This window comes from Xiphias gladius, chromosome 10, assembly GCF_016859285.1.
Source record: "Xiphias gladius isolate SHS-SW01 ecotype Sanya breed wild chromosome 10, ASM1685928v1, whole genome shotgun sequence".
NCBI lineage: Eukaryota > Metazoa > Chordata > Actinopteri > Istiophoriformes > Xiphiidae > Xiphias > Xiphias gladius.
Genome location: NC_053409.1, coordinates 16,060,141 through 16,077,314, shown reverse-complemented (window position 1 = coordinate 16,077,314; position 17,174 = coordinate 16,060,141). Strand labels below are relative to the sequence as shown.

At 40.2% G+C, this 17,174-nt stretch overlaps 1 protein-coding gene across 4 annotated transcripts in view; it reads left to right on the top strand.

The window, feature by feature from the left end:
* Nucleotides 1-17,174, top strand: part of qkia (QKI, KH domain containing, RNA binding a) — an 82,779-nt gene that overhangs the window by 11,118 nt on the left and 54,487 nt on the right. For all 4 annotated transcript variants that reach the window (XM_040136652.1, XM_040136649.1, XM_040136651.1 and 1 more), the window contains exon 2: nt 16,023-16,165. In XM_040136652.1, coding sequence (XP_039992586.1) covers nt 16,046-16,165 — 120 coding nt within the window. In that variant the 5' untranslated portion in view covers nt 16,023-16,045. The remainder of the gene's footprint in view (nt 1-16,022; nt 16,166-17,174) is intronic.

Here is a 17,174-nt window from a genome sequence, read left to right as displayed (position 1 = left end):
GCACTTCTTAACTAAGATGTTTTAGTCTGCTTAATGTCTAAATACTGTATACTAGCTTACACTTCTTGGTTACGTAGCTCACAAGTAGTAAATAGACTACCAATGTAAAGTGACGCTGATAGATACTAATGTGTACAGAGACAGTCCTGCTGCCATATTTGATAGGTCACGTAACTCCTAATTGAGCTTGAAAAAGTCACAATAGAGTTGTTGATGTTTTAAAAATGCACAACCAGCTGGCACAGTTAAACTGTTTCTTTCTACCTTCTACATGCTGCTCCTTGACCCTTTGGCCCTAACTTCTGCCGTCTTGACTCATTACGCAGGAATGTTGCACATAAAAGACTTACAAGGTGTTGCTTTATTGTCGTCTTGGATAAGATTACAGCTGTTCCTGTCTGGTGTATATATTTTCTTGCAGAGCGTGCCAGGACAAGCTTACTCACATGAAGCACAGGGATTTTACAGACATGATTTGACTCAAATTTGCTGTAAAAGTTTGAATTTTGAATTGGATATATGCTTGTGATCAGCTGCATCTTGTGGGAAATTAGATAATTTATGGTCAACGTTATTGGTCCTATCGGGAAAGTTAAAGGCAGCTGGGGATGGACGGTGTGTAGACAAAGCAGGCGAGAAAGTTGTGGGCATGAACAAGGTGCCAAGGTGCCAGCTGTTGTTGACACCTTAAGCTGAGGAATAGTCTTACAGGAGATGGACTCTTCTCTCTCTTTCCCCTCTAATCCTTCTTTCCCCTCCCCTCTTCCACCTTTCCTCTCCTCTCCCCTACTCTGCTTTCCTGGAGAGTATTTGTCTGACATGAGTTTAGGCTGTTTGTGATGGGAGCTCTTCCTGCAACCTTATTTTTATTGAACGTCTGACACTTTCGATGAACCAGACCTTGGTGGTTCTATCTCCGCTCCTCCTCCCTCATCACTGTGAACAAAATCCTACTCTCTGTCTGCCCCTCAGACACACATGCATATACAGTTTGCTTTGCTTTCTTCCTCTTATCATATATTTTCTTAAACATGTAAATGCATCCCTCTCATTTGTTTGATATATTGTTATATTACCTTTCATTTTGTAGAAGAAATGATAGATTTTGTAGTGCTCAGCATGAGGAGTTTTGCATTGTTTTCATAGTGTTCCTCAAAGAAAAAATCAGTATCTGTTCTCTCAAGGGAGTGACTCATTTTTCCTGGCTTTGTCTTTTTACCTATTTTAGAATAGTGACTCTAGCTCCCGTCCCCCTCTTTCTCTTCTTTCATTTCCTGTTTCTCCAGATTTTTCTTCACCCTCTCTCTTCTTCCATTTGTTTCCTACTTTTCAGCTTCCCTGTGTGTGTGTGTGTGTGTGTGTGTGTGTGTGTGTGTGTGTGTGTGTGTGTGTGTGTGTGTGTGTGTGTGTGTGTGTGTGTGTGTGTGTGTGTGTGTGTGTGTGTGTGTGTGTGTGTGTGTGGCAAAAATCTAGCCCTGGGGCTACATTGCCTCTTTCATGTGAGGACTAGTGGTGGCATTAAAGGCCCGCAAGGTGGTCTGTCGGTTTGCATCAGCCGAGCTCACTGTCTGTGCTCAGGACCCTAGTATGCACTTGGCTCTCCAATCTCTCACTCCCAGGCTCAAACGTCGGTTAGTAGAGAACAACATGCCTGCACCCTCTGGCTGTAATTGTGCACATGTATATGCATTTGCAGTTTTGTTAAGCCCTCCCACCCAAGTGCTTTGAGGCAGATCGATGTTTAAAGGCTTAAGCATAGTGGAAGCTTGGTTAATGACAGATGAGTCAGCGAGAAGGCTCCTCTCTTTTTTTATCCCTCTCTCTCTCCTTTCTTTATGACATTCTGACCCAGTTGTTATGTTTCCTCCAACATCTTTGTTTTTTAAATGCTCCAAATGATACATTCAACATGACTTGGCAGACAAAACAGATCAACAGGATGATCTCCAGGACCAGACAAGCAGACCAAACAAATGCACAGCCAAAGAGCAGCTCTCCTTATGATCTGCAGAGAGAAGGGAGTAGGTCAGGAGGAGCCATTTCCTCTTCTTTATATTGTCTGTCCTTCAAGACAAGCAATCTGGAAGTGCATCAGATGCCAAGAGAGTTTTTCTGCATTTCTTAACAATGCCATGCCTGTTTGTTCTTCGTAGAGAATCAGCACCAGTTTGACTTAAGACTACCAACACTTGTACAAAATCCATCCTGAATATTTGGCCCACAGCAGTTGAAGTTCCTGCAGAGGACCATGCATATCCATCCAGATATTTAACACATTTCATGTTTGTCTAATTTTCTTTGAAGTGGTAAGATTAAGACCCTGGAAAAATGGTATGTCAGGCTGTGAAGACATTGAACAGCAAGCACAAGACACAACAACAGCTGTGATGTGAGTCTGTGTGTTGTCACACTCAGAGACAGTGACTGAGTGGCTGTAAGACTGGAACTTAAGATGGTAGCTACAAGTCCCAGCAGGCCCTGTTCCTGCGGATGAAACAATAGCTGACACACACATACGTACACTTTGTGATGTAACCTGTTTGTCTTTCTGTGTTTACAATTCGTGTCCTTCCCAGGGTTTTTCTGCTTAGAGCATATAAGCCTGGTTTGTTCAAATTCTGTGTTGCATTAGATGCATCACTGTCACCTGTAATTGCAGCTGCTAAATCACTTCAGGTTGGGTGAAAAGCTAACATTGCAGGATGACACATTAGCCAGTTAGCACTGAGAGTAAAACTTTCTCAATTTCACATTATTAAGAAGAAAAAAAAAAGAGCACAGGACAAGTACCGGTGTTATGAATCAGCTGTTCATTGGTGACTTTCACCTGAATGTGTCATTGGTTGCCTGTAGTAATGATATACAGTACAGGCAGTTGAATTTAGTCTTTGTTGAAAAAGTTTTACAGAGGGTTTGACTCAGCTTTGTGGTAATTTTGAAGGCTTACGCTTGTGGAGCTGTTGAACTGTATTGTATTATACTGAAAAGTGTTTAAATACGTGGTCCATCTCATTTATATGAGGGTACACTGCATTAATTTTAGACAGATGTACCTAATAAACTGGCAACCGAATGATTATCGAAAAAAGAAAGAGGACACTGAGCTCATAAATAGTTTGTTTTTTTTTGTTTCATTAAAATGCAATCCAATACAACAAGAACACAAACAACAGCATGCAAAGCAACCATGGAGATGAATTAGTGCCTTTTGGCACACTCTTATCAACAGCTGATTATGATAATATTTATAAAGGTAGAATTAATTGCAGGGCAGTTGGATTTGATTGCATCAGATTGTAGCAGCATTTGCTTTGTAATATTTATTGTTAACAGATCCTGTTTTATTTAGATTGAGTCATATTTTAACACTAAATCACTATTAATGATAGTGATTAAGATTACTGAATGATAGACATGTGCATCTGCATTTTTACGTTTATTGTCCTTTTGAAGAAATCAAGTTTCAGTAGATTCCAAAGTTTTTGAGGTACCACCTTTGTCTCATTTTCATCCAGGAAAAACCCACCTTCTCTTGCTATAGCACAGTGTTCAGCTTTAATTTTGCTCTGTCTGTCACAAAAAACAGGATTGAAGATTAATTGCTAAGGAAACACACTTGAAGACAGTTGCTCTGTTTGCTTTTGTCTCTTTTTTATGGCATCATTTCTTTCCTACTGTTATCATGTGACCTCATTCCCTGATAACGAGAGTGAAAAGAATGTGGTTGTTCCTCATTCTGACTCTCCCCCACCTACCAAACATGTATTAAATAAAGAGATTTTTTTTTTTCCAATCTGTTTGTTGACATTCCCAATACTACAATTCTGGCAGGCTCCTGCTGTTTCCATCTGTTCCTCAACAAAAATCACTAGAGTCACAGTTGATGTAAGGATTTACCTAAGATTTACAGTTAAAATGCAGCTCCTGTCTTGTCCTCTGTCTGTGTTGCTGATTGGCAATGTTTAACTGTAATGGAAATGAGTGGCTGCATAATTTCTGCCTGAACCTGATCTCCTAATTTCTTTCCTGTGCCTTAGCCTTTACAATTCTACCTAAAACTCTGCTGCCTTTATTAATTATTTTGGAACCTTTTGGAAGCATGGGTAAAATATCCCTTTGGATCAGAGGACCAAAATAGAGATTATATCGCACAGAGACACAGAGTCAAAAATCTTTTTTAACTGAAGGTGGGGAGTATGACAAATGATCCTCCCTCTCTCCCATCTTCCCCATTGGTTGTGAGCACTGTGGTCTCCTTAGTTACAGGGGTGGGGACAGGAAGCACAGTGCATGTTATCGTCTCCAGTCACATTGACAGTCAGAGCCTTTCCTTCCTTCCTCTCTTGTTTCCTCTTCTGACAGCTGGACCTTTCCTGGCATTGTTGCATGACAGAGGGGGGCATATGTGTGTAGGGGTAGACAGGTGAAATGTGTTTAATAGAAGAATAGTGGTCAGCGTTTTTAGATCTTTTAAATTATGGTCTACAGTTTAACACAATTATTCTGTCTAACTCTTTGATCACCTCTTTGCAGCATATTCTTTGTTTATATCTCAAAAAGAGGCGGTGTCTACTGACAGGAAATGTCAACTTTCTTCGGCCCCTCCAGGTAGTGGGCAAAGGAAAAGGATACCCCCTTTTTCACAGGCCAGAGTAGATGGTTCCAGGGCAACAGTCAACACAAATGGGGTCAAGGACTGCTCTTCCAGGCCTCAACACATACAGACACACATCCCATCAGCATGCATCCTGACTCTTCATCCTGTTATTCTTCTCATTCTTTATCTCATAGTCTCACATCTTGTTGAGCTCACATCATGCATCCTGTGCTTCACATTTACATAGCATCCCCCTCATTGTTGTGCTGTGCCTGTATGTGTTTGTGTTTATATGTCTGTAAATGTATGCCTGAGGCTTCAGTGGATAAAATGGTTGTGTGTCTGGAAGCATATGTAGTGTGTATACATCGATCAAAACACTGAACGTAGAGTTAAATGGGTTAAGGAAAAGTGAGAGAGTGATTCTTGAATAGCAACGCACGGCACAGTCGGGCTTATTGTTTGTTTGCCTGATTTTACTGGCAGGTAAAGTCTATGAAATGAGTTCCCACGAGATGCAGAAGACTCAACAATCTGTTTGGCTGTTTGTGTGCATTCTTTGTTCATGCTTGTGTGTGTGTTTGTGTCTATGTTCATACCAATTAATCCACAAGTTTTGACTGCTCCTGTAATAACTAAGTATCATATTTAGTATGCAGAGATCCACACATACAGGGGATATATCCATGGAAGTAGAAGGTGGGCTTCCTCCTTGTATTGTAGCTTAGTTGAGGCAGGTTGTCTTTTTTTTTTTTTTTTTTTTTTTTTGTGACCAATTATATCCTCTCAAATTTGTGAAACCATTTCAACTTCTGAGGCTTCTCCCTTTAAGCCAGCCTGTTAAATGACTGTTGCTGTGGCTTCAAATTTAGTGCTACATATGACTCCCCCTTTTAGATGGCAAAAACAACAGTAAAGTAGCCTATCTTTGGTTGGTATTTTAGAAGTTGCCTGAGTCTGCATTTGTGTGCATTAGGTTTTCTTTTTCAGCTGAGCTAGGGTATTAGGCCATTTTAAAAGGTGAACCAAGGAGAGAGGAAGTATTAGATCAGAACTCTAGCTTCTGCTGTGCTGGATTAGAATTTTTTCGCAATTGCTGAAAAATTAGCAATATTATGAAACTACTCTGAAAAGAGCTTACCCCATTCTGTTAACTACCACACTAACACCCCCAGTGCTGCCTGAAAGAGGTGTGTGTGTGTGTGTGTGTGTGTGAGTGAGAGTGTGAGAGTGAGTGAGAGTGAGTGAGAGTGAGAGTGTTTGTGTGTGAGTGAGTGAGAGTGAGAGTGAGAGTGTTTGTGTGTGAGTGAGAGAAGGAAAAAAAACAGTTTCTGTTGCTCTCCACCTTGCTCATTCGCTTTGGGTTGCCTCCCTCAAGTTAAAGTGAGTGTGTATGGTTGTGTGTGTGTGTGCGCGCACGCGGGCACTCACAAGTTTCACCTCAGGATACTGTCGAGAGTCCCCCCACACAGAGAGTAATGAACGTTGGCCCCTTGCGGCAGCCATTAAGAGTAAGCCATTATGGTTCAGTATTGAGCCAGCCCTCCCTGCCAGTTTCACCTCACTCTATGGTAGACCCCACTAAGTGCACAAAACTGGCACTCCTATGGCTCATTGAGCTGCCAGCATGCCCCCAACCAGCACACAGCCTCATAAAGCAGTTCCACATCATCAAATGTGATGATCCCTTGTTCTAATTTTAGTCTGAGGTCTTAATAGCTCTGCAGATACTGTCTGAACCAATAATTTCACTGTTAAGCGGGACCTGGGATAGTGTGATGATGTGAGTGAGAAGAATAAGATGGGTTTTTTCTACAACTTTTTTTGGAATCATGTAAATTATTTACCCAAGTAGTTGACCAAATGTTACTGATGGGCTCTCAAAACATATTTTTAGTAAAATAGAAAGTGATGCTACTTATGGCTACTTATAGTTTTTAGTCCTCACTACATACAGTATATAGTCTGTGAGTATTATGAGTCTTGACAGACATGGGTGTAAACTCCAGTTTGACTGGTTGGCGGAGGCATACAACCGCGAGGTGGTAATCCTAGTTTCTACTATGCGTTTCTATGGTGACCCTGAGGCTCAAAACACAATGACGTTTCAGAAAACACGACGACATTTCAGAAAAAACTACAACGTTTCAGAAAACGCAGCGACACTTTACAAAACAGGACATTTCAGATTATGGAAAGGGTGAGACCACACTTCTTGTCTTTGATTGGACAGAATCCAAGTCAATTAAAAGTTTATTCAATGGATGTGTTAAGGTGGGTTGGTGCTAGATTGAATCAGCACGAGGAATGCTCTAAACTCTACGCTGCTGTGGTTGTTTCGCTGTCACACAACTGATGACGCTCTGGGCATGTGTTAAAGTTAACTTGAACGGTCCGCTACATGGAAGTCGTTTAGATGGCTAACTGGCCAATCATTTAGGCCTTTGACTTTATTGAAAAAGCTACGCCTTGACAGGTCAATTTCCTGCTCCCGCTTCTTCTCTGCAGTGTGTCAAATTACATTATGTGAATGTCCTTTGTTAAAATATTCCCTTATGATTTCAATCTCCTCTCCTATCCTTTCCAAGTCAGCTTAAAATTTGTGCAAGGACACTGCTGAGAGTATTGCACAATAGAAACAGGAAATGACATTGAACTGTTGCCAGGAACTTGGTTTGTGTCCAGTCAAAAACAAGAATTGTTTTCCCACCTTTTCCCTAATCTGAAATGTCGTTTGTAGTGAAATGTTGTGTTTCGTGGTATGTCGTCGTGTTTTCTGAAATGTCGTCATGTTTTGACTGTCACGGTCACCGTGCATTTAATTTGACAACGTATTCAATCCCTTTTGTCCAACTCTATCGCTATTTCTGCTCGTTTCTTATCTCCCCACAGCTCTGTCGTTGTTTTGGCCCCTCTCTCCTCATCTATTCTGGCTGTTTGCTTTGTTTAATCACCAATCTAACTTGCTATGACACGTTCCTATAGCACACAGTCACCATTGCTGCCAGCAGCCGCAGAAAGCCACATTCAGCTTGGCACTTCCTCCCCCTCCTTCATGCAGTCACAGTGACGGCCCAAGAAAACATTGCTTTGGTCACCAGATATGATTAATGGCTTTGCTGATTGCTTTTCTTCGCCATCACCACACCTACACATTCTGCTTTTAGCATACATATTGTCAGGGCTCAGCCAGAACAGACGAAGAGGTAAACTGTGCCTTCAATTTTTCAGTGTTTCTCATGTAATTAAGGATGTGTTTAAATCATGGTTTGATTTGATAGACTACTTACTTCATTTTTTGTCAATATTTTGTGTAAAAGTTTAATTAAAATATTTATGATAAAGAAGAATCTGAAAGAAACCAAATTTAAACCACACATGACTTAACAGGTTGCGAAAACAAGTCGTTCTTGTTTCGTTTTCTATAAAATATCTTACGTCTTTAGTTGTAATAATCCTGATGAGTTTGCTATGTTCTACTATTAAAGGTATAAGACGTAATATTCCCCATTATGTTTACCTTTTAAAAACTGCAACTTTGCAGCACTGGTTTCCTCTGCTGTCAGTTATCATGATAAAATAATTGATAATTTATTAAATAATTAAAGAGTGGAGGGAGACTATGGGGTTGATGCGTGATAAAGAGAAGTTTGTTTCTGTGATCTGTTTTTACTCTTATTGTCAATAGAGTAAATATTAAGCAATGGCTAGTAAGATAAGATGGCGGACAGGTGTAGTGCTGTTTCCTTCTTGTTTCCTGCGGTATTTGTTCAGAAGATTTTTCTCTACAGCAGTTTCCCTCCTTCCGTGTGGAGTGTTATTTCTGTGGGTTCACTCTCAGGGGAGCCCTACAAACACACAGAAGCTCATTAGCCTGTGTGTGTGTGTGGGTGTTTTAATGTTTAGTTCGGTGTTTTTTTCTATATGTATTGTATTTACTTAAGTTTGTGTCAGAGCACACACATTCCTGTTCGTTGTTGGACCATAGCTAAGTGTTGTTGTGTGAGTTGTTATCTATGTTTGTAATTTCAGGCAGCTTCAGCTCATTATTGATGATCACAGAGTGGAACGGGCTGCTTTCTGGGAGGTAGTTGGCTGGGATTATAAACGTGAACATGTACACTCACACATGCCGCATTTATATACTTTATGCAATTTCTGCACCATAGTGTATGCCTCAGATGGATATTGTGCTACTGCAAGTGTGTGTAAGCATTTTTTCAGCATAGAGTGCATTAACAGTCCATTCCCAATTTGGAGGAAAGCATAGTTCCTCTGTGTCCTGGCATGCTGTTTACCCATAGATAGAAAGTGTGGATGTGAGTGTTTTTCTGTATTTTAGTACTTTTTTTTTTTTTTTCTTTTTTTTTTTTTTTTTTTTTTACCTGGCTCAGACAGTAGAAGATCCAGAAACCTTGTTATGCCAGTCATTTATTTAGTGGCCCATCTACTTAAAGACCTGATGGTGGAGCTTTTTACCCAGCCTGCCTTAGGAGAATTCCTGACACACAACATAAATCTCTCCATCTGGCTTCCAGCAAACTGCACCGTCATTTCTGTCTAGAGCCATTTAGACCCCTCAGCCTGTATGGGCCAGCACTTACATCCACATCATGTCAGGCTTCAGGAATTACTGTATGTGGATGTGTCACTGCAAAGCAAAGCTGAAATGTTTTTCATAGTATCATTTTGAATTTGACAGTTAACATAAAGTGTGAGACCAATGACAAAGATGAAATTAAAAATATAACAAACATGTTACTTTTACTCACAAGCCATATGTAGATTGAAAAAGCTGTTGGTTGCTGTAAATGCATAATTTTCCTGTCCATACTGAAGTGAAGCGATCTCTTATTAGTGCAGAGAGATGGGCAACAAAATTGTTATTTGCCAAAATGCCAAAATTGTATTCTGTGCCAAAAGGTCAGCCAAAGCTAATATGATGCTTCAGCAGGCAGGGTTGGTCAAATCTTAATGTGTATCTCCCAAAGCTAGTCTTTTTTCTCTTTCTTTTTTGGTCAAAATTGCCTCTTTGTGTTACTATCCCTCTGCTATAGCTCAGCAAGGAGAACAGTTGAGAGGAAAAACAAGCAGGAACTTTTGTGCTAAAAGCCTTACAACTTTGGAAGATAACCAATAAGTAATCGAATGAAAACAAAATACAATATGTTAGTTTTGCTCTAGCTTAATTACAAAACTATTTGGATGTGAATTAACAAAACCAAAGAGGGAAGGGTTTATTACCTTTTCTGTCTCTCTGGGGATAACGAATTACACCCCATTGTGTTTTAGACTACTGCAAGTAATAGACACACTTGGGTAATGCTGTCGCAAATGAGTTGATGTTTTTGATGTAGCCATTTCCAGAGACATAACACTGCCTTAATTGGGTTGAACAATGGTTAGCCACAGTTGTCGTCTGATATTCTCCTGCTTGTCCAGCATTGCTATTATCTACTGGGAAACCATTATCTTCCATGCCCCATATTTTCGTGGTTTATAAGGCTACATAACCGAAACAAGTCACATACTGAACAGAGCATTCGGTACTGAACATTTTGTGATAATATGGGTCCTGTCACACTCCTATCTCTTTTTAAATTTAGAATCTGGCAAACTGTAAACAATGGCAAGTGAAGTACTAACCCTCTGGCTAAAGGATGTTGACATTGAAATTCACTAAGGCACATGTTCCCCAATGCAGACACTTAGGGCAGTATATTTCAAACCTAAACCTGGTATTTCCTTGTAAGAACTGAAATACATGTGCCGTTCTTACTTTGCTGATAGTACAGCATACTCATTAAGAGCACAGGAATAGTTTGTGCATGAACATCAAAGGATTGTGCAGTATAGGCCTACTGTTAAATCAAAGATTAGGGAGTAAAAATAAGACAGAAGCATGAGGAAACTTCTTTTTACCTCACAAAGCGGGAGGGGGGGGAGAGCGGCAGCTGTGGGTTGACGATAAGACCCAGAAATGCATACGTTTTCATGGCTCAGTCGTCCCCACGAATGCACACTATACTTCGGCTCTCTACTTTAAAAGAAAACCTCTGTCATTCATATGCTTGGCCTGCCAAACCCCTAAACTGTTGAAGTGGAGTGTCGTCTTGGATAAAGTTGTCTGTGCCGTGAATAAAGGGCAGGAATGCATTAAACGCCCAAATCCTTTCGCTTGCAACGGGTACCCAGGCTTTGTGATAGCTAAAGTGCACAGCTTTAAATTGAAAAGGCTTGTTTCGCCTGAGTCTTGTTTCACTCAGCACTAGCACATTTTGGTCTATCTTTGATTGCTGTAGTTTTTTAGACACAACCACCACATTTCTTATGCCTATATTTACCTCAGCTTCCAAGCAGTTTTTTCACCTGTTTTTAAATCATTAACTGAGCATGCATGCTTGTGAAAGCAGGAAAAAACAGAATGATTCCTCAGACTACAGGTTTTTGATCTTAAATCCCCCTAAACAAGAAAGACTCATTCAGTCTCTCTGCAGAGTTGAACATTTGATCATTTTGGCTTTAAGATTAATTGGTGTTAGACTCAATCTGTCTCAGGTGCCAGATATTATCAGCCTAATACCAGGCATCACAAGGCATCTAAAGCTGCTTTCCTCAGGCAAAACTGATCACACTGATTACTCACCCATTACATTTCTTTTGCTCTCTTTCTCTCTTTCTCTCTTTCTCTCTGTCTATCTCGCGCCAACACACACACACACACACACACACACACACACACACACACACACACACACACACACACACACACACGTATGTGTATGAACAGATTTGCTCTGCATGGTCAGAGGACATTTTGCTGTGAGCTACAGGGTGAGGACAAAGCAGTTATGGAGCAGCTATTTTTGGGTTCTTAATGGACTTGTTCCCATTCTCTAGTGGATCAGGTCTAGCTGAATGATCTTCACCAGTCTTAAACCTGATTACATTATCTCCTTCTGGACTACTCCATTGTTTTTAATTTTACTCTGCTCTCTTTCTTTCTCTCTCTCTCTGGCTTATCTCTTTGCTCTGTCTTTGATCTCTCCTCTGCACTCCATTCCCCAAACTTTGTCCTCATGCTGTGTTTACATTCATTAGACCACGTTAGATCAGAGGGGCTGCAACATCAGAAAATATTCCTTCCTCATTTGGCTATTCTTTCGTCTTATGTCTTTTCTCTCCTCAACCACTCTTGAACCGTTTCCCTTGATTCTGCCAGTGCTGCCTCTTTGTGATGATTGTTTTTGGCATCAGGCTGGGTAAATAAATGAAAAGCTGCTCTATCCCATGGTGCTGAGTTCTTGGTGGCTGACTCTGTCAAATATCACTCATTCAGATGAGTGGATAGACTTAATGGATTTGCTGTTCTCTGTTCCTTCTATATTTTCCTCCCTTGTGCATAAAAATCTCCAGCCTAGGTCTAGTACTACTGTGCCCTGTAAAGGGGTAATGTTTCCGGTGTTGAGAAAAAATCTGATCTTACGCCACACAACTCATTTTCATGGGTGACTCTTGGTATGGCAGGGATAGTTAGACTACTACAGACTTTATTATAACAGTGGTAGGAGTTGTGCAGATTCTTTGTTGAGCATGCTGCTTTTAAGCGTGTAAGGTTTACATTATGTTTATACATTTCATATTGATATAATGCTTAATGATATATGCTTATCATTAAATAAAATTTTTAGAAAGGTAAGACTTAAACATTGTGCTTGGAAACATAAATGATTAATTATGTATATGTGTGTTAGGGCTATCTTTTACCTTTGGAATGTTAAATTTGACCAAAAAATTAACTAAAGTCCACTGACTAGCTTTTTCCAGAGCTTTCAACAGAGTCTCAGTCTTACTCAGCTGATGTACAAGGTCTTCAAAAAAGACGTTGAAATGCTTTAAACTTCATAAAACAGAAGTAAGTGGACCTTTTTAGTGAAGTTTTTTTACTGCTTTTTCCAAGGTACCAAATGAACATTCACACCCAGCATCCACCCACCAGACCCCACTTTGATTCTTGGCTCTTAATTTGGAGACACAACCTCATCCATATTCCTCAGTCCACTGCCTCTCAAACCCCTCCACCTGCCATTCTCTCTCCCACATCCTGCCCCTTGGGTACTCATTTCTCAGCACTGCCAAGATCACAGAGAAGATGAGGAGAAATGTTCTTTCCTTGAATGTACAAAGGGTAAATACATATATAGCTACAGCCTTAGCCGTTTTATGTTTTCACTGTAGATTTGAGACAAAAGGGCAGAAATTGAGAGAAACAAAAAAAGAGAAGGATAAAATGAAAACGTGTTTTAACTTACATTGAAGCAGAAAAGAGCAGAATGAGTCAAGAAGAATGCAACTGCACCCTGCTTGCTCAGCACTGTGGATATAATTCTTCCTCTTTCCTCTGTCTTTGTGTCATCAAACTTTCTTCCACTGCCCTCCAACAACTCTCAAGGTCGATTTTTGTTTGTTCCTGACAGATGTCTTGGTAAAAGCTAAACAGAGATATTAGCTCTTCCATTTTGTGCACGTGTATGTGTGCGTGCAGCCAACCCTACAGGTAAATAGACAGCTCTGACAGGTGCTGTGAAAGTGCTGTGTGCGAGGTTTGCTGAGTCAGACTTTGGATGATACACTGGTACTGAGCTGAGAGATGGCTGAAGGGGAGTTACCGGGGCTCTGTCACCGCTCCTCATACAGCTTTTAAGAACATACTGTACGCAATCCAGATTTTTGCCATCGAAAGCCAAAGTTGAAGAAAAGTTCTCATTCGATAGCCTACTCTTCTCTTACTCCAGTTTTTCCTCTTTTGACTGTTCCTTCCAAGATGGTGATCTTCAGTCTACCTCCCTTGTGTTTCTCTCAGTTCTCAGTTCTCTCAAAATCATTCTTTTCTGTCAGGTTGGATAGTTAGACAAATGATTTTGTTAGTTGTGCAAGGCAAGGGGTAAATTTTAGGTGAGCGCAGCGCTTCAGAAAAGATTTGCTGTGCTTAAATTACAGGTTGTCTAATGCTGTGCATCTCCACTGATGGCCCAGCACGGCCCCCTTATGTTAATGTGGCATTTCAGCAAGAGGAAATAGAATTAGGAGGAGGAGGGGTACTGCTGGTGGTTGTTGGGTTGCAGTTTCACATCTGAACACTTATTTTCTCTTGTCCTCTGAAGTACTGACGTTCTCAGATACATTAGACTTTGCATATATATACATATATATACATATACTTATTTGTTTTTGCTATGAACTAAGCGCAGAGAGCTGATTTTCTAACCTACCGAATGTTGGCTCCTCTTTACTCATCAGTGATGGCTCCTACACACATGCTTAGCCCACCAGTGGTGTGTTAAATCGCTCTTCTGTGTTAATTAATGTTTGCTTGAAGAGACAGACAAAGCAAAGAAGGTACTAAGATTTATAGCAAGTATGTGCATTTTATTTTGCAGTATGCCATTTAAAAGAAATTGTTTTTTCAACAAGGCTAGCAACGAAGGTTCAGGCTATATATCAGGAGTTACGGACATAAAACGTATGACCTTGTGGTGAAAATACGTGCTCTTTAACCACTAGGCCACTGTGTTAAAGTTATATTGACTTGAGGGTTCTTTTGGACACACAACACACATTCATTTGCAATTAACTGTTTTCCAGCATTCCCGTTACTCCCTGTGTTAGGCTGTCCTGATCTCCTCCCTGTGTGACGTGTCACTGCCAAGCCCCTCTGTTCCTACACAAAGCCTGAATGTGGCCTGAAGCTGCTGGTGTTGGTTAGGACTGATGTAATCTGTCCGCTGGGCTAAATACCATGGGGATGAATTCATCTTTAGGGAGGACTGGGAGTATCTGTGTGGACTTCAGAGTGGTGAAGTCATATTGTGTGGGAAGGAATCACTCTGGGCTGTGTCTCCTGGCTTTTTTGTATGTTTCCAGTGTATCCTGCAGGTGTTGTCCACACAGCTGCAGGCCAGATGTTTATGTTTATGCTTGTCAGTGTACACGAGCCCACCAGTCATACATTTTTCAGTAAGTCGTCAATGGTATAGAGTGGAAACACATTTTCAGCTCAACAAGAAATCCCTGCAAATTAATTCCATGGCTAAATCCATGCATTTTATTCTAGAGTGTCTTATTTGTCATTTGTAAAAATGTATAAATATTCTAACTTAGAACAAAGACAAAAACTACACCTAAAACCTAATTATGTAAATTTGACCCACCTTCTAAATTTGCTTCATTATAAGGATAAGACTTGGAGGTCGGGCATGCTTTATTAAGGGCATCCATAGGTGAGTGTCAGGTTCCCCAGTGAGAGTTTAATATAGTGCTCCCAACTGCCTGAAAGTCTCATGAGAGATGGAAATAGTATCCTACCACCTGTTCCATCTCCATCCCAGACTCATCATTCCTCAAGGCCTCACAAGCCCTACCATTTTGTTTCAGCTCTTTCACCCTCAAACTTAAAGACTTGTCTTTTTTAGATGCGTCTTTTTTTTATCACATTTCTCCTACCCTTTACTGCTGATTACCTTTTTGGTTCAGCGATCGCGTCACTATTTCGTATAGTTATGGCAAATGTGGGAAGTTGGAAAGTGTGACTAGTGTGTGTCCTTTATTAACGGGTGTTACAACAGCAGCTCTCGATCCTCATACATTTTACACACACAGTCACACAGGATGAATGAATATGTTTTCTCAACTTGCATAGCACAGCCTTCCTCTGGTGTGTGAATATGTTTGTGCTACAGCAGAAGTCAAAGCGGTGTGCATGTAATTTAGAGGTGAGCATACACAATATTTGTGTATAGAGAGATGGAGCGGAAGTCTGTGTTTGGTAGTGTCTGATTGTGAGAGAGGTCCATTAGTTTTATCTGACAGAGGGATCATATCTGAAGGCATATACCTGATCTCCCCACCTGCCCAGCCTCTCACATAGGCTGCTCAGTAAGAGGACAGCCACTGGGAGTACCACTCAGAATGGAAAGGCGGTGGCCTTAACCCTTCAATAAACGCTTAATTTCTGTCTTTCATATAGAATAACTTGAACACATTCACAGTTTTTAGTCAGAGCACTTAATTCTGAAAAATTGCTGTTTCCTGCAGATATTAGGAGCCATCCCTGCTCAGTTGTCATATATTTTACATTCACAGGCTATGATACATATTTTGTCGAGTACTCTCCAAAAACAAAGTTATACGATTTGTTTTTCTATTAAAAAAACCATACAGTACTCAAAGTAATTGACAAATTTCTGTTGTTTTTCTTTACTTTACAGTAAAGATTTATATGCTACATTAAGCCTTTGCCCAGAAATCAAAATCAATATGACAGTGATATATCAAATACAAAATTAAAATCGTGCAATTGTACTGTTGTTATTCAGTTTCTTACCATAATGTTCTTTTTTTTTTGTTGTTGTTGTTGTTGTTTCAGAGATCAACAGAGTGCGTAAAGACATGTACAGTGACACAGTGAATGGCCTTGTGGACAGACACCCGCTGGAGCTGCCTGAGCCTATTGGACCCATCGTCCACCTCCAGGAAAAGCTGTTTGTGCCTGTCAAAGAGTACCCTGACGTAAGTAGCTGGTTTATACATGTCACTCTGTGTTGGCTGTCTCACAGTGCCAATAATATTGGTGCATTTGCCTTACTTGTTCTAATATTTACACTGCAACCAGCAGACAAATAATTAGTGTCTTAAGAAAAATACAATAAAGAAAATAAACATGTGGTACATAAAACTGATCATATAGTATGTCTATAGGACTGTTTGCATTTTCTCCTTCAATGTGAGTGTAATAATAGTTTTGCTATAAAAAAATATATATATTTTTTTAATTGTTTCTCTTTCTCATTCTTTCTGTTTTACAGTTTTGCTCACTCTAGTTTTTTCCTAATGCACTCAACTCTTACTTCTGTCATCCTTACTCTCATTTTTGCTCTTTTTTAAAATTTTTATTTGGTAAACACATAACTCTTGACCATCTTGACTGTTTTAGTTTGTTAAGCAATAATTGCCGAACTTAGCATGTGCGCAAAATTGTTAATGGACTACCGTTTAAAGCTATATGATGTGTCACTCTTAATCACTCCTGGTCTCAGGAAAACACAGCATGCACGGGGGGGGGGTTATGGGCTACCTCAGCGGTAGATTAGTGCTGAGAGAAGGAGAGGATTAAGAGGAGGAGTGTCATGAAAGGTAAACTGCAGTTCCATAAATATTAAGGTGAAGGAGATAGAAATCTTTTACATTTAGCAATTCAATTGGTTAGAGTGGGGTTTTTTTTTTTTTTTTAAATTACATACACACACAACTGGGAGACGAATAGATACATGGTGGGAGCTAGCATGGTGGTTGTAGAGATGAGGATGGTGGCCAAACTGAAGAGGCGAGTCGGTAAAACCCTTATCTGAAGAATGGCAGATGTGTTTGCATGTATCTGTTTACTACATGTGGAGCCACGTAGTGTGTGTGTAAGTTTTTGATCATGGTCAGTCAGCCACCTTACTGAAGTCATGGTAATCTCTGACAAACACATGAATGGTTGCATCACGTCTTGAGGAGCAACGTTTTTCTTCATAAT